This window comes from Dunckerocampus dactyliophorus, chromosome 9 (assembly GCF_027744805.1).
Source record: "Dunckerocampus dactyliophorus isolate RoL2022-P2 chromosome 9, RoL_Ddac_1.1, whole genome shotgun sequence".
Taxonomy (NCBI): Eukaryota; Metazoa; Chordata; class Actinopteri; order Syngnathiformes; family Syngnathidae; genus Dunckerocampus; species Dunckerocampus dactyliophorus.
The window spans coordinates 9,593,413-9,618,882 of record NC_072827.1 but is presented as its reverse complement, the minus strand read 5'-3'; the positions used below and the strand labels follow the sequence as shown (position 1 = coordinate 9,618,882).

At 40.2% G+C, this 25,470-nt stretch overlaps 1 protein-coding gene across 3 annotated transcripts in view; it reads left to right on the top strand.

Annotated features, from left to right (window-relative positions):
- zmp:0000001200 (dedicator of cytokinesis protein 9) overlaps nt 1-25,470 on the top strand; it is a 145,450-nt gene that overhangs the window by 21,732 nt on the left and 98,248 nt on the right. Inside the window, exon 1 of one of the 3 annotated variants that reach the window (XM_054788038.1) lies at nt 13,873-14,285. The exons of the other annotated variants lie outside the window; for them this stretch is intronic. Coding sequence (XP_054644013.1) covers nt 14,115-14,285 — 171 coding nt within the window. The 5' untranslated portion in view covers nt 13,873-14,114. Of the gene's footprint in view, nt 1-13,872; nt 14,286-25,470 lie in introns of those variants that run through there. 3 annotated transcript variants of the gene reach the window in all.

Genomic DNA, 25,470 nt, shown 5'->3' with positions numbered 1-25,470 from the left:
AAAATAGTTTTGTTTTGCATGTCTTCCCCGACAGGAAGTTATTCCACATACCTTGCAGGTTATGAATGAGTATAAAATTATTTTGTTTTGTACGTCTTCCCCAACAGGAGGTTACCTTGCATGCCTTGCGGGTTATGAATTAGTGTTTAATAATTTGTTTTACAAGTCTTCCCCGACAGGAGGTTACCCAGCATGCCTTGCACGTTATGAATAGTATAAAATGGTTTTGTTTTGCAAGTCTTGCCCAACATGAAGTTATCCAGCATGCCTTGAGGCCTATGAATGAGTATGCAATAGTATTGTTTTGCAAGTTTTCCTTGACAGGAAGTCACCCAGCATGCCTTGCGGGTTATGAATTACTGTATTATAGTTCTGTTTTACGAGTCTTCCCCCGGCAGGAAGTTACCCAGCATGCCTTGTGGCTTATGATTGCGTATAAAATAGTTTTGTTTTGCCCGTCTTCCCCAACAGGAAGTTATCCCACATGCCTTGCAGGTCATGAATGAGTATAAAATGATTTTGTTTTGTACGTCTTACCCACCATGAAGTTACCCAGCATGCCTTGCAGGTTATAAACTAGCATGTAATAGTTTTGATTTGATTTGTATGTATAGTAAATTAGTAAATTTACTTACTAAACTTATTTTTTGTTGCACTGTGAGTGAGGGAAGAATATGCTTTGATGATGTCCTGTTGCCGTGCCACAATAGACATTTTTATACATTTTTATTACTCATGTGTGGTCCGAGAACTCAACCCCTGTGAGTAGTGGGGATCTACAGTACATGTGACTGAATCTGAGCCTTGTTCCAATGCCAGATATTTGTAATAGTCGTTTTGATGAGAGTTGTTTTAACCGTCAGAAGCGCTTAAACAATTAAGTTTTTCTCTTGTTTGCTGTGTATTGGAAGTAAACATTCCTGCTCTGGGTTGGTGACTCTTATGAGGCTGCTGAAAGATAAAAGTGAAACATCAACTCGTAACAACTCGTTCATCTGGGATTCCCCGTGAATGAATGTTTCAGAGAGTCCTGTGTGTTTGTTTGAAGTCACCAAAGGGACCTTGCGCTCCAGGTGGATAAACGCATGCTTATTCCCATAAAGTCATCATTTAGACGCTGCTCTCTGTGGTAGTTCTCCCTTTCCCACAGCGCATGCTGTTCCTTTAATTAAGCGTAATCCCTGCAAACTGCTCTCTCTCTCTCTGTGTGGGTTCTGTTGCTGTGTGCACTGAACAGTGTGTGGATGTGACCTGCCAGAGGAGTTCATCTCCAATGACTTCTCACCAGGCAGATGCATAGCTTGCATTCTTTCACCTGACACTGTGGTCATAGAAAGGAAAGGAGAAGGAAGAAGAACGCTGCAAGGGGCGGAGCAAAGTGCAAGGTGGTTTTATGTTTGCATCTCCTCCTGAAAGTCACACAACACAAGTGGACAAATGCCCAATGTAATAGACTCCCTTTGTGGACTCACAGTAATCACAACTGATTATTATGAAGTCTTCATCCGGTGGGGGCCTTCCTAATCTGTATTTGTTTTTCCTATCACAGCCACAGAGACTCAGATCCCTGCCAGAGTTTATGTTTGTTTCTAGTTTACTTTTCAGGGATTCCGCTTCAGGAGTGTGCTGCGTTCCTTCCTGGAAGGAATCAATGAAGTTGTCTTGATGTTGTTTATGCACCTCTTCATCACACATGTCGGTGATGTAAAGTGGACAAAGTGATGCTGCACAGTGGTCTGTAGTACACCGCATGCTGTGACTTAAAATAGACCCCTTGCTGGCAATTCGTTCACGTTGAAGCCTATTTATACTGTATTGATCGTGGACCGCACACGAAAAACAGTAAACATGATGTACTTTATGCTATAACTGTGAGAATTACGTATTGGAATGGTCCGCTACTGCACTCACTATCTTGTTTGACAGCTGTTTTGATGATGTGATTCAGAATCACAGTTTTTTTCCCACCCAAGGTTACGTGAGACCTACAAAAATGTCAAATCCATTTTAGTTGCCATAGCAACCACACAGCTGATTGGGAAATTAGCGTGATCCGTGAAAGCAGGCTCACAACAACTCCGGATCAGCAGCAACTAATGAGATTGTTTTGTCCTGAGAGGGCGGCATTGCAACATGTGTGTGTGTGTGTGTGTGTGTGTGTGTGTGTGTGTGTGTGTGTGTCACTGCATGACTGGGTTCTGCTCAAGGAGGATGAATGGTGTAGTTAATATGCAAGCAGTTCCACATGACAGGAAGGGTGGGGCCAGGTGTAATACATACGTGTGCATGGACACTGCTTGGTTTGCTCTGGCTTCACCGTTTCCAACAGGAAGGAGGCACGAGAAATGTAGTTACACAAACATGGAGTCTGGATTTAAGAACATGCTGAATTTAGCACCAAATATAAGAAAAATCCCTCACTTATTTGCTCCACTTTTGAGAGAAGGCTTCGCTACACAACTTAAAATAAATCCAAGAGCTCTGCCAGCTAACCATCAGTCAGCTACCGGCATAATTTGGTTTTTCTTCAGCAAATATGCTAACCTAGCATGATCATCACAAAATAGTTAAAATATATAATTCATTTATAATTGAATAATAACATATGTAATATGTAGTGTAATACTATAATAAAACATATAATACATTTATATATTTTTTATTTCTTTTATAGTTTTTATTATTATTTTACATAGTTTATGAATTATATAATGTACTCATTTTATTTATTATTATTTTAAAATTATAATATTTTATATATGTTATATACATATATGTGTATAATAATAATCCATAGGTATGAATGTGAGTGTGAATGGTTGTTTGTCTATATGTGCCCTGCCATTGGCTGGCGACCAGTCCAGGGTGTACCCCGCCTGTCGCCCGAAGTCAGCATGCCCCCGCGACCCTATAGAGGAAAATGGATGGATGGATGGACATACAGTATATGTGTATATTACTATATTTTTTTAATATTCTAATACATCCATATTTATGTATTATTATTATTAATTAGGGGTGAATCGTTCCACCCCTATTATTAATATGTATTTATATTATTGATTATTTATATAATGTATTTATTATATAATTTAATTTAATAATATAATATAATATTGGATACAATTTCCTTGTATCCAAAGATGATAAACGTTACACTGCTGGGTTTACGTAACAATTTGTTTGTCTCTGTCGTCATCTTGGATTAACCTTTTCACCTTCACAGCTGTTTTTGTCACCCTGGGGAGTTTAGTGGCTGTGGTAGCGTAACCTGCTTCCCGCTAGCAGTCTGCAGGTGTGCGGAAGTGCCCTCGTCTCCTTCTCCTCCTCCATCTTCCATCCTCTGTTTCCCCTGATTGTCAGCAGCACCCGCTGAAGCAAACTCAAGAGGATTTCCACTGATTACAAAGAGCCGAGATTAGCTAATCCTTAAAAGTTCCCCAAACAGCCACCCTCCGCCGCCTGTTACCCTCGTGTCACTGACTTCTTTAACATATCGGCAAAAAAAATCTTCCAGTTGGCTGCACTGATGATCATTATTGACGATCTGCTTTTTGTTCCCCTGCAGTACTGCACACTCATTGGGTGTTTTTTCAGGTACACTTCCAATAAGGGAGCGTTTTCAAGCTACCACTGTAGGACGTTTTTTTCTTTTAACAATTTCATCTGATTTCTAGGACATTTCTATGAAATTTATGACGTCATTAAGATGAACTATATTAGCTGCAGCCCTAAGAAAATGCCAAATGCAGAGTTGTGATGAGTTCTCCCTATTCAAGGCCTCGGGTCAGGCCAGTGTGGACTTGTTTCTCGTCTCCGTTAACACGCTTCATGTCAAAGCTTGACCTTGATGACAGGCAGCCTTAAAAATCTGCCTGCTATTCATAGTCACTGCTACTGTACTACTGTATATGGGTATGTGTGTATTGTGTCCGCATAGAGGAATTAACAACAATAATGACCATTATAGGCATCAATAGTATTTGTCACAATCTAGTGTCAATTGTACATAAAATGCTTCATCTGATCTCTTGAAAGATTTATGGAAGCCAGTGTGTTTCTAAATTAGACAGTAGGTGGCAGTAGCAACATTCTTTGGCTTAGCTTGTCAACCTTTCCCCGTTTTTTCATCCTGCAAGCCCCCTTCCACCTTTTATTTTACTCTCATCATTCACAGTTCTAAAAAAGTTTGTGTGTTGTTCTTTTTTTTTACACTGTCTGACCTTGGAGCTCTTTTGAAGCAGTTTTGTGTTACACTGCAGGCGTGCGTACGGCAGCCTGTTGGTGCTGAGATTAGTCGGTGTTGTGTCTAGCGATGCCACAATGCAGCTGGCATGCAGGGTGAAAGGGTGAGTGCCTTTCACAGCACCTCTGCTTGATTCATCGCATGTATTAGCGATACAGGGAAACCTCAGGACCGACACGCAGGATCACAAATTGTGTGTATGTACTCTGTAAAGTTTATTCTTAGCCTGGTTGCTCCACCCTAAAGTAGCGGAAGTAGTACCCCTCAGGTTTGCTGTTGATGAATAAAGCGTCCCAGAATAGCACGTCCAAGGAAGAGGATGCGGGCTTCTTGTGTTTGTTTAACACCATTGAACGAGAGACAGGATAAGCTGACATTCTTATTTGTTCAAAAATAATTCTACACAGCTCTCCTGTTTTATGTCAACCATGTGGGGGGTTAGAAAATGTCAGGCATTTGACATTTTGAAATTCCAAGGCTGTGTTTGCAGCCCACCCACGTGCGTAACTTTAGGGCTCTCTAACGCAACTCTTGAATGTTTTTTGTTATTTTTTCCAGGAAGCACGTCTTGTACTCCTCAAAACTTTCATGTCTCCACTTTGTACTCGCCATTGGCCCAAAGATTTAACAGTCTCATATGATGTTTTTTTTCAACAGTTTTGAAGAAGTCCCAAAGGTCTCACAACAGTGTATATTTAAACGTTTGTTTTCGTACTTGTTGAGATGCTGAGGCATGACCTTAAAACGGCGCTTCATGCTGGAAAACCCTCCAATGTGGCTGAATTACAACAATTCTGCAAAGATGAGTGGGTCAAAATTCCTCCACAGCGCTGTAAGAGACTCATTGCATAGGTTTAGGGCGCAATCACTTTTTCACACAGGGCCATGTAGGTTTGGATTTTTTTTATGATAAAAAGTTTTATTTAAAATATGCATTTTGTGTTCAGTTGTGTTGCCATTTTTTTGTGTGATCTGAAACATTTAAGTGTGGCAAACATGCAAGAAAAATAAGAAATCAGGAAGGGGGCAAACACTTTTTCACACCACTGTATGTGATGCTAAAGGGCTAACTTTACACATTTTAACAGCAACATCATGATAGGTTAGCTTATTCACTGAAGAAAAATAAAATAATAGAACACACAGCTCCAGATAGGAAAGTAACAGAGCTCTAGGTTTTATTTTATGGTGTGTAGCGAAGCCTATTTATTTATTTTTTTTAATACAGCTGTTCTTCACTAGCTAGGGGTGGGGTCGTGGGCCGTATCATGTCCTTGAGGAAAGATATTTTTCCTTCATGATGTCATCAAAACCCTCCAAAGGCAAGAGTTAGAGCGCCTCTTACAGTTGCATTAAAAAGTCAGTTTTACATCATAGGGGACTTTTAAGACGAGTGGGCGACGTGAGAGTGCTTTGTGTTTATGTGGTTTACGCTCGCACACATCAGCAGGAAACAGACGCTTCCCTTTTTTGAGGTCCTTCGAAGGCTGGAGCTGAGAGCCAGCGTGTTTTGTCAGCATGGCTTGGCTGCACATGCGGGTGATGTCTCCATAGTCCACCAGATTGTCTATACACATTTCTTCCTGCAGAGTCCCACAGCAGAAGCTTGGACATGGATACGCGAGCAGCTGCAGCCTTCACCTTCCTCCTACAGAGATTTCTCAGAAGGCACGCCAACTCCTCTTGAAGCTGGCCTCCTATAAGAACCACACATGGGTCCTTAGTGGCTTTATTTTGAGTGTTCACGCCTTAGAGTGAAAAGGGAAACTCGGGCTGACCCCTCACATGTTGCTTCTGATGTTTGACTCTGGCTCCACCCGACCGTGGCTGCTAATAGTGTGAACGTGGTGCTGTTTGGGTGTTAGCGGAGGCCAGTGAGCGTGTGCAGGAGATCCAGGTGTGGGTGGGTGGGGGTTGGGGGAAACATTTGGTCTTTGGTCTGGTTTAGGTTTAACGGATGCCAGCTAGTGTGGTTGTGCGTTGTGTAACCCTCACTCCCCGACGCTTCAAGACCTGCGCTGGACTGTGTTTTCTTTTGCTCCTAAATGGCACAATTTGGGTATGGGTCATGGCAGCAGAAAGAGACCAAATTGGATATACCCTCTGTACGCTGTAAACATGAGGTTGACATTAAAATAATACATAATAATAATAATAAGAATCACATTAAAAGAAAACATAATACAATAATAAAAATAAAATAATTAAAATCATCAAAAATAAAATAATTTTTAAAAGTACTGTGGAAAATCAAGTCTAAAAAATCATAAATAAACAGAAATACAAATGAAAATGAAATCTAAAATAATAAGAATAAGAATATTTTAAAAAAGGAATACAATTCTGTTTGTTTTTTTTTTTACAGTGCAGTAACATTTAAATAAAAAAAACTGAGGTAAATCAAGGCAAAAAAAAAGAGAAATACATACAAAAACTAAAATAAAACATGAATAAAATAAAATAAAATAACCAGGCGAGTCCAAAGTGCAGCCCACAACTCGTTTTATTATTGGGCGATGGCATGTTGTAGATATTAAACACACACACACCCAAAAAAATCAGAAAATAGAGCAAAAAGGAACAATGCAACGAAGAAAAGCTGACATTGTGATACAAATAGGTAATAACACAAAGCTTTAGCTTTAAATATATGGAAATAGTTTGTTTTGTTTAGGCTTTTGATAAAACACAAATGTAAATCAAAAATATTGTTATATTGAATATGGTCTAAATAGGAATTGGGCAGTATATATTTCGCCTGAGACGTGTCGAGCTCGTGATGTGCACAATCAAATACAGTATATTGTTTAACTGGTTTGTTTATCCACCTGAACTAAGTGTAACGCATGTGCTGATACAGTGCATACTGTATATAACCGTGCCATATGAAAACTCACATCACTAAGCGTAGTTATAAACCAGTCAGGACACTTAGAGGATTACGGCCACATGGATGTAATGTTTACATGCAGTGATGTAGCATAGATATGACAATATGAAGGCGTGATACTTCCAACCTAGGGTCCACAGCCGTGCTGTCATTGTAGCAGTAATCCATGCCACCGCTGCTCTTATCTCCTCTGCAGCTGCTGCGGATTTAAGCAGAGCGACGCAGCAGAGCTTCACAGCTGAACATCCACAGACAGAGCAATGCTGTGGCCCGACATACTTTACAACCCTCTGCCATTGCTTACCAAGATCTTTAGGTCAAGGTTTAGTAAGCTTGACACAGTGCAGCTGTGCAGGTCACAGTGGTGCTTTATTAGTGCAGACGGAGCCACTGGATAAGGATTGTTGATCTCATGGTGGAGGTGAAGGGCGATGGTGAAGCTGCACAGGCGGCAATGACTCAGCACTCCCCTGTGTGACCTGGATAATTCATCACCAATACAGGATCCTGTTACACGAGTCATTTCCTCCAAACAAATCACATAATGAAGGCACTGTGTTTTTTTAGTAGCAAATGGGCCAAAAAGCACTGCCCTGTATTCATAGCTAGACATTTTTCTCATCATGAATAGAGCATCACTTTGCCTGTGCAAGATCAAATAGAGGTTGAAAAGCCAATCCAATCACTTGCAGTCCTGTTAGCTCCCTATTAGATAGTTAGGGAGCATGTCATTTCTTGCACAGGAGGAATCTGTGTCCTCAAGGCACACAACCCACGATCTCCACCTGTGACACCTCCAGGTTTGTATGCTCACACCATGCGTCATTCTCCTCTTTGTATGCTTGTGGATGTTCTCATTAATGCAGGCCATTGTATTCTCGCAGCATTGATCAGGTTGTGCCTCTCATCCCAGCAGATTTAATCAATTCATGCTCAAAGACTAGCTAGGACAGCTCCAGTCTGATTAGAACTGTCCTATCGAGTCTCAACTGAACTAGCCTGAACTGAACTGCTCAGGTTGTCTTCGAAGACGTTTCACTTCTCATCTGAGCAGGCATCATCAGTGCATGTTAAAATATTGGATAGGACAGCTGTAGTCTGATTAGAGCGGTCCTATCTAGTGAAAAGGGCTGTTCAAGTTGTCTTGGAAGACATTTTACCTCATCTTAGTAGGCTTCATCAGTTGCATGCTCAAAGACTAGATCGGACAGCTCTAGTCTCGACTGAACTACCCGGATTTCTTCGAGTTGTCTTGGAAGACATTTTTCCTCATCTGAGCAGATTTCATCAATCATGCTCAAAGACTAGATAGAACAGCTCTAGTTTGATTAGCATGGTGGCTGAGTGGTTAGCATGTTGGCCACACAGTCTGGAGCTCGGGAAAACCTGGGTGTGAATCTCCACTTGGGCATGTGTGGAGTTTGCATGTTCTCCCCGTGCATGCGTGGGTTTTCCGGGTACTCCGGTTTTCTCCCACATTCCAAAAACATGCATGTTAGCTTAATTGGCAACTCTAAATTGTCCATAGGTATGAATGAGAACGTGAATGATTGTTTGTCTATATGTGCCCTGCGATTGGCTGACGACCAGTTCAGGGTGTACCCCACCTCTCACCCGAAGTCAGCTGGGATAGGCTCCAGCATACCCCCTCGACCGAGGATAAGCGGCATAGAAAATGGATGGTTTCATTAAAGCTGTCAACTGAATTAGCCTGAAATGGACTGTTTTGAGTGTGTTAGAAGATGTTTTTTGCCTCTCATCTGAAAAGGTTTCATCTGTTCATGCTCCGAGACCAGATAGGACATCTGTAGGCTGATCAGAGCTGTCCTATCTTGTCTCAATTGAACTAGCCTGAACTGGACTGTTCGCCTCATCCGAGCAGGCTTCATCAGTTCACGCTCCAAGACTAGATAGGACATCTCTAGTGTGATTAGAGCTGAACTAGTTTTAACTGGACTGTTCAGTTTGTCTTAGAAGACATCTCGCCTAAAAATGACAAAATTGGGGGATTTTTTTTAACAGCGGTACATGTATGCTGCCTGTTTTACATGTATTACCCACATATTTATAAATTATTACCGACTTATGGTGATTAATGTGCTGTCTGCGGAAGAAACAGCCTATAAAAATACGTTAAAAATAATTTTGGACCAAAAATCTGCGAATATGCGAGGCAATGAATGCTGAATCCCAAATGTGTGGGGTTTCACTGTACTATGAACATAAATTATAAAAGGCAGAAAACTGGATAAAGCTCTTCCTGCAGCGACATTGGGGTGGGAACAAGTTCAGAGGCATAAATCAACCGACTGATACATTTCTAGCAACTGGGTAAAACAATCAGTGTGCTTCTCTTCTGCCAGACTTTGCCTCTGACTTTAATTCTTCGTCTGAATGCACTCATCTGGAGACTCAGCGGCTTTGCCCAGTGGCTCGTTTTGTTGTACAGTGGAATGTAGTTCAGTGTGTCAGGCTACTGAAATATTAACACAGCAGCAGGCAGGCAGGCAGGAAGGCAGGCGAGCATCCATACCGCAACATCATGATGCGCTGGAGGAACCACCTCCAGATATTGGACTTCAAGTGTCTTCAAATCATTTCTCGATTAGATTAATAACAAAAAACATGTTTAATGTATTGGTCTACTGTCGTTATGCACTGTGCACATTGTGTGAGCTTTATAATGAGCACAGTTGACGCTACATGCCTGGGGAGTAAATTGGTGCCTATGCTGCACGGCATGCAGTCGCACATTTTTAATAACTATTGTCTTCTGAGTCCTGTGGCAGCAGGAACAGGAAAAGGGAGACGTGGATAAATAAACCAAGATGCCCTCTTTCCTTCCTCGTTTTTTCTGTGTGGAAACATGGCTAAACCTAGCAGCATCTTGTGTTTATTATTTTTACCTAGGACCCAAATGTTAGTTAGCAGCACTAGCATAGCTATGCGAGCTAAAGTGCTACCATTGCCGTTATATTTTAACAGCAACATCATGAAAATGATCAAATTTTCAGCTCCCATCTCTGATGTCTGACTGATAGTTGGCAGTTCCAGGCTTTATTTTAAGATGTGTAGCAAAGCCTGTAGGATCATGTAGAAAGGGGAGCCACAGGTGGTATCATGTCCATAATGAAGGATGGGTTTCTTCTATGAATAGAAATGACCCTGATAACATCATTCAGAAGTCAATTTTCCATATCAGGGAACATTTTTAACCTTTTCTTTTAACCTTTTCTTAAGACAGGGGTGTCCAAACCTTTCCTACCAAGGGCCACATGCTAACAAATGAAAGGATGCAAGGGCCACTTTGATGTTTTGTAAAACAACACGTGTAGATATGCTAAGAAGTGACATACATTTCAAGAAAACTTTGTGATATAGATGAAAAGGATCATTATTAGTATCAGCTCTTTTTTTCCCCAGTTTTGCTGGGTTTTTTTTAAATTTGCAAAATATTTAAACTTTCTTTGTAAATAATCTTCGTAAATTTTCTTCTTGTAATAATAGGACTTTATTCCCATAATATTATGACTTTGGTCCCATAATATTTTGACTTTATTCCCATCATTTTATAGCCCCAACAAATTTTCCAAAAATGAAAGTGTACTTTGTTTTGTTTTTCATAATATTACGACTTTTGAAAAATATTTTTCCCGCTGAATATTTGAACTCTGTGCTACTAAAATTGCATTTTTCTCATATTAGTTTATTCCTGTAAAATTGTGACTTTTTTCCTCGTTAGAACACTACTTTTTTCTTTTAATATTTTCACTTTATTCTCATAAAATTACAGCTGTTTTTTTTTTCATTTCTGTAGTTTTTTTTCCAACTATTTCAACTTTCGTCTTGTAAATAATCTTGTAAAATTCTCATAATTATGACTTTATTCCCATAATATTTTGACGTCAATCTTGTAACATAATTTTTTCCTCAACTTAATTTTCTAAAAAAAAATAAATTATTTGTTGTTTCGTTTATTTGTCATAATATTGTGACTTTAAAACAAATGTCTTTTTTCTTTCATATTTTAACTTTACGCTATTCAAATTATTTTCTCAAAATATTACGTCATTCTCATAACGTTACAAATTTTATGTTACATTTTTCTCCTAGAATTTTGACTTTATTCTTGTAAAATTACAGCTGATTTTTCCATTTTTGCTGGGTTTTTTTCAATTGAATTTTTCGAATGTGCCGTGGGCCGGTCACAAAATAGTCGTGGGCTGCAAATGTCCCCCGTGCCGCACTTTGTACACCCCTGTTTTAGGCTATGAGATATTCTTCCAAGGATGTTTTATTACAATGTTGACAATCCACATATTCATCAACAAAATGATCGCGTTTGACCTGGATTTTATTCAGGTTTGCTTTGGATTAGTTTGCAGACTAAAGCAAAAATCACGTGTTTGGTTGTGGTTCACTTACAGTTCATGCTAGCATTTTATCATGGGACCAAAAATTGCTCGTTAAATATTCATTTTAATACCACTTATCCCGTTCAGGGTCACAGGTGACCAGGAACCTAATGAGGGCTAATAATTTTGACATTCACCTAAGGACCCAATAAAATTCAGAATTTCACATGTAAAAAAAAACGCTAAAGGCGTATTTTTTCCCCAATAAGGAAACACCATATTAAACAATAGCCAGCAGAAAAACAAACTATTGACACATTACAGTTTACATTTTTCACAGCATGTTTGCTTCATCCGCGCTCTGATCTTCCATCTCTCTGGTTTTGCTCCCGAGACATTTTGATCAAAGAATGTACTCGCAGATGAATTGTTATCCGGCGTTCCAATAGCTGAAGTTGTGCTTGTTCTGCTTTTGATATATCTGTACTCTTGGCAGCAGCCAGCTGATCCCAGCCTGAGGTCTTTAAATCCTACCATTTCCTGGCTATGTTTGGTCAACACACTTCTCAAGTCAGGTCACTAAGGTTTTACTCCACATTTCATGTGCAAGTCAGGGAATCAAGTCATTACTGAATAGTGATGTGTTGTTCAGCTATTCCTACTTGTTAAGGCATCTGACTGATTGTATTCAGCATCCCTTCAATGAGACTCACTCCATTGGCCCTGACTGCTCAGCTGAACTAGAAAAGCATTCAGCCATATTGCTGTTTGCCTGTTCATGGGAGCAACCCCCCCCCGGATATAAGGTTGCATTTACTGTAACCCACTTATTTCATATTCGCTCATGTGACTCCAAAAAAGGAATCATGCTTACAAGGGTTCATTAAAACTGAAGAATACAACTCCATCCCGATGATTCGTTATTCCAAGGAAAATGTGAAGAAAGTCTTCAGTCTCTGTGCATAGCTGGCCGCAAAATTCGATATCTGCCATGACCGATAGTTCCGATACCAGAGCTCTGTTTGCTTTAATATGCAACCGCGCCAAAAGAATATCAGCAAATGCAGCTAGAAGAATATCCAGGAACGCACACACACACGGCCGGACGTGTTCAAGGCGTCACAGACGGTCGGACAACGGAACTCTTAACATCGCACATAACGTCTGTGTCGCTACATTATATTTGATTTTACATTATTGTTGATTTGATTTTCTGCAGGCAAGTACGATACTTTAACGACCGCCAAGTTTTGTGTCTGACTGTTTTGTGTGGCCGTGAACGCATCAGGCGGAGCGCTTGTGTGAGTGTGAGGTGGACGGTCGGTGAGACAGCTATGTTTGCTCACACTCTTTTGGCTATGTTTGCTGATATTCATTTGCTATGTTTGATGATACTTTCTTGACTATGTTTGCTGATATTACTTTAAGTATATTTGCTGATTCTATTTGGCTACGTTTGTTGATATTTTTGTAGCTACGTTTGCTGAAACGCTTGGCTGTGTTTGTTGATATTTTGCTAGCTACGTTTGCTGTTACTCTTTTGGCTGTGTTTACTGATTTTTCTAACCATTTTTGCTGATCCTCTTTTGGCTATGTTTGCTGATATTATTTTACCTACATTTGGTGATTCTCTTTTAGCTATATTCGCTGATATTTTGTAGGTACGTTTTGCTGATATTCTTGCTGACGATAATAACCTGACAACAGTAAAGCGCAAATGTGACCCATCGGAAATCTCCACAAGTGGTGTCATCAATTTCTGATACGCGAATTATGCTGGTATCGGAACCTGATACTCTTTTGCTGTGTTTGCTGATATTATTTTGGCTACATTTGCTGATACTCTTTTGGCTAGCTACATTTGCTACTCTTGGCTACGTTTCTTGATAGTCTAGCTACATTTGGTGATATGCTTTTGGCTATGTTTGCTGATATTCCTTTTGCTACGTTCGCTGATACTCTTTTTGGCTACGTTTTCTGATTTTTTCATGAGCTACCTTCGCTGATACTCTTTTGGCTAAGTTTTTACATATTGTTTTTAGCAACGTTTGCTGATACTCTTCTAGCTACAGTACGTTTGCTGACAACATTGAAGCACACGTGGATCATGGATCGGAAATATCCGCAGTCGGTATCAGCAATTTCTGATATACCCAAGATGAAGAGCTATCAAAATACAAAAATGTAAAAGTTGTCAAGGCTGTAATAGAGACTAAAACTAGCAAAACATATGCATGTTGTCAGTTGTAGCATTGAAGCCGCTGCAGAGCTCGCTCAGTGTCCTTCATCCCTCCCATCCCTGGTCCTCCGCTCTTCCTCGCTTGCTCTCTCACTCACAGCATCTCGCCTGCTGACTGGCTTATTCCCCGCTTATTGCACAGAGTGGAGCGGCTAGCAAATACAGCAGGGCTGTTCTCTGCGTGTGCATCCATTCATTCTCTGGCCATTCCCCTGTTTGGTCTCGCCATTCTGGATCTTTGCGCCCGAACGCCGGCACTCCCGTCCCGGGTCAGAAGCTTTGGATTGTGGGGTCAGATGATGGCTCAGGGAAGAACGGGGCAAAAGAGACAAAACTGGGTCACTCGCAGGCTCTCCTGACTGATGCCTGTGTGGACCTGGAGGAATGGGCTGCACCACCAGTACGGTCGTCCTTGATGGGCTGCGGACGGTCTTAGAAAGGAACTGTAGCGGGTACATCTGTAAAGGAGCTGCCGAGCCCATTGGAACGTCTGAGGTTGAGCGAGCGCTGAGTCGGAGGGAGTCTCGTGTGTTGCCCACCCCGAGAGCGCATAAGGTGTGTACATGTGGCGTACAAGTATAGCGTATTGGGCTGCAAGATACTACTCATTTTCATTGCTAATTTGTTGGTTGCTTTTGGCTTTAATGTTATTTGTTTTTGTTTTTTTTTTTTATTTCCCAACTTCCCCAATAGGAACCATACTCCACTTGTGTTTTTATCCACTTGCGTATTGGAATGAATATGCAAAAATATTTGTTGGGGTACACTGTGGTCGTCTATGACCATGCATTTCTAGTCAGTCCGAAAATATTCTAGAATTCCATTCTAAGGTTATTAAACATTTGTATCCATAAGAGTTTTAACGGAACTGGTTACCTTTTGCAGCATTTCCTTTTCCACTGTGTATATCCACCAGAAACAGCATTGCTTCAAAAAGTCATAAAAATGCTCAGTTTTGACACTGTCAGAGAGGCATACACTAATCCCTCATTTATCACAGTCAATTTGTTCCAGAACCAACTGTGATAAGTGAATTTCCATAAAGTAGGATTTCTTATTTATAAATCCAATATTTTCATAGTTAGGTCATAGAAAACATGTTCACAACCTTCTAAATTTGTTTTTGTAACATTATTAGAGCCCACTAGACATGAAATAACACCCCTATAAATTACTGCTACACTCCTACTACCTAATATGGTAGACATAATAGAAAAAAATAAAAGAAGAAAAGAAGATAGAATAGAAGAATAGAATAGAGAAAATAAGACACAATAAAACACAAATAAGACATAATATAGACTCAGATGTTAGCATTGACAGAGTGCCTTGTTGTGTTTTAACTTCCTTTTTCTGTACAGTACTTCCTGCAGTGTTTATTGTCTCACCAATGTAACATTACTGACACCTAGTGACCAGTGTAGAACACTACACATCATCACAACCTCTTTGATTGTGTCTTCTGAATGCCTTATGTTTGCATTTTACTTCATTTAGCCTTTTTTTTGCTTGAAAGTGCTTTATTTAGGTAAAAAAAATGTGTAAAATTTGCTTGATTATGCATATTTCACTACACATATTATACTAATAATAGGCCATATTAAACCACAAAACAACATTATTTCATAATTCATACATTTTTGAAAAATTGTGATTGAGTGAAGCCGCAAAGTTTGACGCAGGAAGTGGTGAGGGATTACTTTACATATTTTAACAACTGTATTGTTGTGGTTGTAGTTTGCGGTGTTGTTGAGAGGTGTAATATTAACTGTTAAAATTAGGCTGCAACCACAATATGGTAGATGCCCGCACATTCTCTATTCAGCAATCTTGGCCCCTGCCAACTTGCAGATTTGTGGTAAAAAAAAAAACAAAACTTAAAAACATCCATCCATCCATCTATTTTCTATACCGCTTCTCCTCTTTAGGGTCGCGGGAGTATGCTGGAGCCTATCCCAGCTGACTTTGGGCGACAGGCGGGGTACACTCTGGACTGGTCGCCAGCCAATCGCAGGGCACACTTAAAAACATAAAAAATATTATTGTTTTTTTTCCCAAAAATAGGCTGTTTTTTCCACAGATAATACACCCCATTCATCGTATAAGTAAGTGGGTAATAATAACAGATCAGCATGTACATCATGCGTGTGCCATTTATGTTTATGCTTCACTGCTAATGTTTTTTCATTGTTCGATGGTCCTTGAACGCACCCCTTTTTCATGCGTATTTGGCTACATTAGCGCAAGCCTCCACGGTCAAACCGACCTCAAAACTTGCAGCGAGGTGAACACAAGTTAATGTCGTTACTGGAATGACAGGTAAGCAGCGTGGATTATGTAGACACGGCTTCTCTAGCCTGCTAGCCTGCTAGCCTCTAGCGCTAGCCTGGCCACCAGGCTAAAGGCTACACTGTGACTCCCATTCCACCTGTTCATCCACGTTACATCAATGCTTCTGAAATAGTGGGGCACGCTCCCTATTTGAGAAGCACCTGATTGGGGGGGTAAACTGTAAGGGGTGACGTGAGATGCAGTGAGGCTTGTACGCTTCTCTGCTCTCCATTTTGTTGCATTTCGCTGGTTTTGGTTTGGAGTTCCGCCTGTACAGTAAAGATAAATAAATAGAGGCATATTTAGGACTTAAACCTACTGTGTTGCGAGTGAATGGCAATTGAGGAGAGAAAGGGAGCTGAACCTAATCTATTAATTACAACAGTCACTCTTATTGCAAATGTTGATCCGAAATCAGAGGAGAATGTCAATGTTTATGGCTGTATCCAAATACTTGCGGTTTGGAACGTAACCCCTGTGAAATGCGGGTATCTGGTGTAATTCATGCATCGTTAGACAAATACTTCCCTGACGGTAGCAAGTGACAACTGAGCATCATTATCTTTGTAAGGGCAGCATCGCAAGAAAATAAAGTTTGTATTCCGATTCCACAGTAGCATTTATGATTCAATGATTGGAGTAGGAATGTGCCGACACAGCAGTAACACAGTGTTACTATCAGCGTATAAAATATAGGGCAGTGGGAAGGCTGGATCTTGCCTTCCTGCTAAGCGCTACATGGGTTAAAGCCTCTTGCGGGCTGGCATGAGGATGAGGATAAGGATGAGGAGGGGCTGCCTGGCTGGCGGGCGTTGGGGGACAGAGAACTCTGTGTCAGCCGGAAATCAATCGCCACTCTTCATGTGAGAAGCGACAGGCAGGGCTTCTGCTGCCCCGTACCAGCTTGTCATGCCCTTCTGGTTGTTTGTGTGTGTGTGTGTGTGTGTGTGTGTGTGTACAGTGCGTGTACAGTTTCTGTCTTCTCTCTCGTGATGGTTCATCAGCAGAAAGCCGGGTGACGGTGGGCCCCGGCTGAAAGCAGGGAATTGGGTCAAGGGCGCAGTCGCCTCCCTTGGCTCAGGAATGGTCCCACCATCCAGATGGGTTCAATTAATCCTCCGTCAGCATTCTGCAGTCTTAACTAATCAATAGTTTAATGTGTGCGCGGGGTGTGCTTTCCTCATTATATGATTTCACCACTTTGTCACTCTCTCTTGTTTGCAGAAGCCATCAATACCGTTCGCACCTTCTCAATCCATTAGGCCAGATTAGAAGATGATGCAAACCGCTGGCTTTGCCCTTTTAATTCTCTCTGATTGCAGGAGGTCATTATTGTGGGGGTGTAAAATAGGGATGATGAGGGGAAAGGTCATGCATGCAGGCATGTGGAGTAAGCTATGATTGATTCATTGATCTTTGAACAAAGACATATTGATTTGAAGAACAAGGTCATTCCTCAAGACCATTCTTTACGTATCCCCGTCCTTTGCTTTCACAAAATTGCACTTCCCATCTCAAGTTTGAATGGCCAATGACAGAGAATTGTAGTGTGTCCAGTATTTGCTGGTTTTATACAGCACTACCTCCACTTTTGTTGATAATTTGTTCCAAACTGAAACATTTTTTCCCATAACTTACATCCAATTAATCCATTCCAGACACCCAATTTATTTTTTTTAATTCATTTATAGGGAATAATTTTAGTTTTAGGTGCAGGAAACAATGTGAAATAATAAACTAAAGCTGCGAGCAGCGTTGAGCTGGCCCTCGCACCTCCATGCAATTCGGGGTTCAAGCGTTTCCTGTCACCACTAGGTGGCGCTGAAACAAATTCTGGGAGTGACCCATGCATAGCTTCAATGTTTTGTCTTCATCATATGTACCAATTGTGATGAAGATCTGATCTTGTGGAGCTGACTTATTAACGTTTACGTTTGTCACTCCCACCCACAGCCTAAAATCCTTCTCAATATAACATCACCCGTCTGTCTCGTATCGGTGATTTTCATTCAGGCTTATTTGGTCAAAGTGCCTAGGACTCGTTCGTTAAACTACAACCTGCGGTTTTCACCCAAAATTGCCGCCAGACACCAAAATGGCCGACTCCCTGTTTGTTTTGTAACATTTTTGAGACTTTTTTTATGCATCCTGCCATGGTTGACATTGCCACCAAATTTTGTGACAATCTGTGAAATTGGTGGCAGGGGCAATTTTTTTCAAATTTTAAAGCCTCTACTGAGTAGGTATGCATTAAAAAATAATAGTTAAAGCTGCAAGCAGCGTTGAACGGAACTCAGGGTCTGCACAATTCGGAGGCCATGTGCATCCCATTTCCTGTCACCACTGGGTGGAGCTGAAACAAATTCAGGAAGTGACCCACGTGTAGCTTCGAGGTGTCGTCTTCATCATTACGACCAAGATCTGACCTTGTGGAGCTGATTTAACGTTTACAGTTTGGTGGCGAATTGTCAGATTGATCATCAAAGTTTGTTGCCATGCCCCGCCCACTTCTATGGAACAGCGTAAAATCCTTCTCAACGTCACATGGCCCGTCTGGCTGGTATCCGTCATTTTCATTTGGGCTCATTTGCGCAAAGCGCGTAGGACTAGTTAGTCGAAATACAACGCAAAATGACCTACCTCCTGTTTGTTTTGGAACATGGGTTCTTGAGACTTTTTTGTGCGTGCGGTCTTCTTTGACATTGCGACTACATTTTGTGACTTTTTGTGAAAGTGGTGGCAGGGGCTAATTTTTTTCCAACTACTGAGTGAGTTTTGGGGGTTCGTGTTCAGGAACCTGAAATATAACATTTTTTGCCAAACGTTTTGGTGAGTTTTCATGCATGTTAAGGCCCTCAAAAATGCAACATAAGTCAAGGAATATATATATAATAAAAAATAATCAACATTGCAGTTTCAAGAGCGCCTTCGCACGTTGGTGCTCGGGCCATAACGAGGCATAAATGGAACTTTTTTGTTGATGTGGATGTGGAGTTCAATTGCGTTTCTTATCCTCTTTATTAAATTGCTGGCACTCACAGCTTTCTTTGGCCCCATGGTGGGTTGTTTAGCAGTCACACTAAAAAAAAAAACAAAACAAATGCACGGACACTGAGTCAGCAATGTGTGGGGGGTGGCAGGGGGGTGAAGACATACCAAAGCAGGTCTGCATGCCATCAACTACAAATTAGGCGCATTAGACAGTTTTGTATACATGTCATAGCAAGCTGAGTGTTTATGTTCTGCATGCCAGCAATGTGACTTTATTAAGGTCATTGACATATGTCGTGTTGTCGTGTTGAACAATAATAGACAGAAATCTATTAAGTCCAGTCAAACCTTTCAGCAACATTTTACCATTCCCAGCTGTCAGGCGAGTGTAAAAATACAACTTTAATATTCATATGTTTAGCCACATCTGCTTATAGAACTCATTTTTACCCATTTTGTCACCAAAGAGTTAAAAGGTAATGACTGTAAATCATAAAAATCAAGAAAACATTTACTAGTTTCCGCTAGTCTATCCCCTTACCTGGACTTCACTACCTCCTCATCCTCAAATCTATCTATCTAAGGTCCCTATGATGCACATCTTTTTAGGATGTTTTTGCAGGAATATGTGACCCTAGACCAGTGGTGTCAAAAGTGCGGCCCGGGGGCCATTTGTGGGCCGTGGCTGTTTTTTTTGTTTATGTTCCACGGCACATTCTAAAAATATCATTTAAAACATACAAAAAAACCAGCAAAAATGGGAAAAATCAGCAGTAATTTATAGAATTTAAATAGATCTGCGACTGGCTGGCAACCAGTCCAGGGTGTACCCCGCCTCTCGCCCGAAGTCAGCTGGAATAGGCTCCAGCATACCCCTGCGACCCTAATTAGGATAAGCGGCATAGAAAATGGATGGATGGATGGATGGATGAAATTTTACAAGAATAAAGTCACAGTTGAAAATAAGTTGAGAATAAAGTAAAAATAACTGCATCTAATAAAAAAAAACATATAATAATTTTAAGAGAAACAAACAAAACAAAGAATAAAAATGTTATAATGTTACGGAATAAAATCAAAATATATTGGGAATAAAGTCATAATTCAGAGAAAAAAACTTACATGAAGAAAGTTGAAATAGTTGGGAAAAAAAAACAGTAATGGAAAAAATAGCTCTGATTTCACAAAAATAAAGTTAAAATACTAAGAGAAAAAAAGGCCAAAAGATGCAATTTTATGAGAATAATGGTGTAATATTATGAGGAAAAAGAAAGTCAATCTACTGGCATGGCATTGAAATATTGAAGAAAAAAATAAGTTTGTTTTTAAAAGTCATAATATTATGTGAAGCAAAGCAAAATAAAGTTGTATTTTTGGGAAAATTAGGTTGGGGGAAAGTTATAATATTATGGGAATAAAGTCAAAATATTATGGGAAAAAAGTCATAGTATTATGACAAGAAAATTTCCCAAGATTATTGAGGCAGAAATTTGAAATATTTAGAAAATTAAACAAACAAAAAAAATTTGCATGCTAAAATTGTCTTTTTGGCATATCAAAATGGCCCCTGCAGCCTTTCATTTTTCAGTATATGGCCCGCGCTGGAAGAAGTTTGGACACTCCTGCCCTAGACCAAAAAATGTTTCCCTCAATGGTTTGCTCCACTTTTGTAAGAAGAGGCTCTGAAATTGTAGCTTTTTAAATTTTATGGCATCAGAAAGGGAAAAAAAACCCTCCTTCTTAATGGACATGATATCATCTCTGACACTCCTTAGCTAGATGAGCCCACCCCTTGAATACACCCACCACTCCATGGAGGACAGATTTGCTAAAATAACAAAAAAACAAAAAAACAGGCTTTGCTACACATCTTAAAATGAAGCCTGTAGCCCTTCTAGCTATTGAGCGTAATGCTAGCACTGCAGGTCACATAGCTATGCTGTGCTCAGAGTCCAATTGAAGCGTAAAAGAATTTGCCCACCTAACTTTAAAAAAAATGATTTCCACTTTCTCATGAGAACCACATAAACTTTTCTTCGTTAAGTTGCGTTATGTGTGTGATCTTTGCGAAGAGATCATTTCACAAAATCAAGACTCACCTCACAGATGATAGCATGCAAGTTCTTCTCTGCGCTGCTTTTGTTTGTTTTGTTTTTCCTGGTCATAGCTTTTGTCTTTTCAGACCTTTCAACCTATCTCCAAACATACTTGCTGAAAGGAGACCATTACCTCGGGCACTAATGCTCGTATTCTTAAAAGACATCCTGGCAAGAAGAGTTTGATTTTCTCACAAATTGCAGTCTGCGGTAACTGGAGCTTTTTCCATTGATTTGACTCTGGTATGCTCATTATGCAGTGTATTGAAACTTTCATATTGAACTACTTGTCTTTCCAGCTGTACTTGGACAGCCCTATATCTCCCACATGCGACCAAAGTGATGCTATTAACACCATTTTGTCATGATGAAGCCCATGTTCATCTCATTATCAGAACTCTCTGGGGGCTCATGGCTAGGTTGTAGGCTGTGGTTGCAATCTGGGGTGGGCCGTGTTTTTGTTACATTCCAGGTTACACCCTGTTTTTCTACGCCTCAGACCAAGATCCTATCAAGTCTTTGTTACGTAAGTGAGACAAACAAACGGAGTCCCGTGCAGGCTGGTTGTTGGATAAGGTCATCTCTTGCTAACTTGGTTTTCTTTATTTGCAAGAAAGTTGCTATTATTATGCATCTGCATTTTATTTTTATGGACGCTGTGGGAGACAGAAAAAATGAGCAAAAAACATGAAAAGTAAAACAGTGTTTAGGAATACAAATTTGCTTTCTTCTGTCGCTTATTTTTGTGTTTTTTAAATTTCATGTCACAAGCAAGACGTAGCTGCCCACGAGTGCATGCTTTTAGAATGGGGATCCCACAGCTCGTTGAGAGGAGCGATACGTGCTTTCATGTTAGACCAGGAGTGTCCAAACTTTTTCCAGCGAGGGAGGTCCACATAGTCGAAAATGAAAGGATGTAAGGGCCACTTTGATACTTTGTAAAGCAACATACTGTATGCTGAGATGTTATCTATATTTCAAGAAAAACTGCATCTCAGCTTTGTGACATAGACGAAAAACCCCAACTTGGTCTTTAGACTTTTTTTTTCCTATTTTTGCTGTTGTTTTTTTAAATAATTTAATTTTCCAAATATTTCAGCTTTCTTCTAAAATAATCTTGTAAATTTTCTTCTTGTAATATTATGATTTTATTCCCATAATATTTTGACTTTTTTATTTAATACTTCATCTCAATGCTACTAAAATGAGATCATTTTAATTCATCACCTAAAATTTTGACTTTTTTCGTCTTAAAGTTTTGACTTTATTCAAGTAAAATTACAGCTTTTTTCCATTTCATTTTTTTCCCCATCTATTTCACTTCTTATAAATTTTCTTCTCGTAATTCTGACTTCATTTCACAATATTTTGACTTTATTCTTGTAAAATAGCTTTTCTCCAGCCTAATTTTCCAAAAATGTTAATTTTAGTCATTGATTTGTTTGTTTGTCCTAATATACGACTTAAAAAAAAATCTTTAATGTTTCAAATTTATGGTACTACGATGACATTATTTTTCCTTAAAATATTAAATTTATTCTTGTAAAATTGCAACTTTTTTCTCTCGTTAGAATACAACTATTTTAATATTTTTACTTAATTCTCGTAAAATTTCAGCTGTTTTTTTTTTTCCATTTCTGCTATTGTGGGGGGGGGGGTTTCAACTTTTTCAACACTTTATTTTTGTAACACAACTTTTTTCTCATCAATTTTCCAAAAATTACAACGTTATTTTATTTGTTCCTCATAATATTACAACTTTTTTTCTTTAATATTTCAACTTTATGCTCGTGAAATGATGTTATTTTTCCCCATAATTTTATGAAATTATTTTCTCGTTAAATTATATTTTAAGAATGTGCCGTGGCCCAATAAAAAAACAGACACAAGACACAAATGGCCCCCGGCCCGCACTTTGGACACCCCTGTGTTCAACTGTTCAAGACTGTACAATAAGACTGGAAAAGGTTGCACGAGTCGTCACTTATTGCTTTTTAAAAAAAAAACAAAAAAAAAAGCATCTAAAGGGGTCTGAATACTCACTAAATATAGCGACAAAGTGACTAAGTTGGCAACACTGATGCCTCCTGCCACGTCTTCTTATTCTCTGGCAGACCAGGTGCGTATGAGGTGTCTTAACAAGCAGAGCTACAACGCCATCTACTGTACGGAGTTGGAACGGCAAGCTATATTCACAGAAGTCCCGTTATAATGTGTTGATGAGCCAGGATGAACAGGTGGCGCCAAATTTATTTGTGAAGGCCACAAATAAATGAATGTATGTGCACCATCACAGCAGTGGGGTGAGGGGTTGACAAGACCGTCAAATGTAGGGCAGACGTAGCCTTCTGCTACATCTGCCTCGGGGACTCACCATGAAGCGCCTATATGACACACAGCGACATTATCTTGTTAAGGCTAAAATGAACCCCTATTTAGAAGTTGTGTTTCCAGGCAGCTGATTTAATTCCCATTTGTGCGCATGGATGCTCTTTTGCAACGCCCAGTGTCAGCATCTGATGCAGCACAGTTGCAAGCAGCAGCAAACCATGCACGTTAAAAACGATGTAGTAAAATGTGTGAAGTGCAGCCAGGAGTGGATGTAAAACAGTGTGAGCTCTGCTTGCTGTGCAACAGGCAGTTTGACTCATCAACTGCTTGCAAAATTCTGTTTTGCTTTTCATGGAATTCTTCTTCACGCTTTGTATCAATTCATTTATGTTGTTTTCTGAGCACTAGATAATAGAACTCAGTAGATTGTTGCAAGGTCAAGGGCATAGTACATTTAGGTCTAACTCGTTTTATGACTACAGGCTGCAGAAAAAAGTAAATTGGAAAAGAATACAGCGGAACCCTTTTTTTTTTTTTGTACGAGAATGGAGGCAATTTTTTCCACAGGAAATAATCCATTCCAGACGCCCGAAAATACACCGCTCAAAAAAATAAAGGGAACACTCAATTCACACTCAGTCAAAACTTCTGCGCCGTTATTCAAACTGTCCACTTAGGAAGCAGTACAGATTGACAATCAATTTCACCTGCTGTTGAGCACATGGAATAGACAACAGGTGGTGTCTTTTTCCACTTTCCATTTTGAGTGTGACTCCAAATCCAGACCTGCATGGGTTATCCATCCATCCATCCATTTTCTATACCGCTTCATCCTCATTAGGGTCGCGGGGGCATGCTGGAGCCTATCCCAGCTGACTTCGGGCGACAGGCGGGGTACACCCTGGACTGGTCGCCAGCCAATCGCAGGGCACATATAGACAAACAACCATTCACACTCACATTCATACCTATGGACAATTTAGAGTCTCCAATTAACCTCACCTGCATGTTTTTGGGAATGTGGGAGGAAGCCGGAGTACCCGGAGAAAACCCACGCGCACACGGGGAGAACATGCAAACTCCACACAGAACGTTGTTACGGATTAGTAACTGGCTCCACTGCGTGCCGTTCCCTGCAATCTGATGGAGTGCATTAGCTAAACACATTTTTCACACACGTACTTCCTGCACAGACCAAAGAATGCTGATGCCAATCAGTGCTTGACCATTCCCGCCATCGTTTCTGCTCATCTTATCTTGATGGCGTATCACAAAGGCACTTCCTTGTCTTGTTGAGCAGTTTACATTTGAGTCAGCAACACCACCTGTTGAACTTAAGTAAACATTACTGCTAAATATTGACTAATAAAAACATGAGCGTTAAATTAAAGTCTTTCCCGTCCTGTTGGAGAGTAGAAGGGGAGCAGCTGTTAGACACCTGACCTGGTCTCAGTGCTCGCCGTAAAGCTGACACCGGCTTGAAGAGATAACATCCTTCTTCCTGCAATGGTGGGGTGGGGGCGCACTCCGAGGTGGTTTGACTGGGGCTGCGTTGTGGTGGAATGCCCCTCCAGCAGTTGTATCAACAAGTAGCTGGGCCTCATCTCACCTCAGTGATTCCATATAGTTGCTGTTTAGCCACAGTCATGCAGGCAGACCTGTCCTGCTGCAGACTTGTGTGTGATACCGTTTTAAATCATTCTATTAGGTCGAACCCTGTTTTTAAATAAAGGAAATAGAAATAATAGTGTGGCGAATTTGACTCAAGCAGCTGTCCCTCGTTTATCGTGGTTGTTTCCAGACCCAACCGCAGTAAGTGAATTTCTGTCAAGTAGAAATGAAATATTTTCCTAGTAAGAGCATAGAAAACCTGTTCATGACCTTCTAACTATGGTTTTTAACATCACTAGAGCCCTCTAGACATGAAATAACACCCCTATAGTCACCTTTACAGTCCTATTACCCATTATAATAGACATAATAAGAGAAAT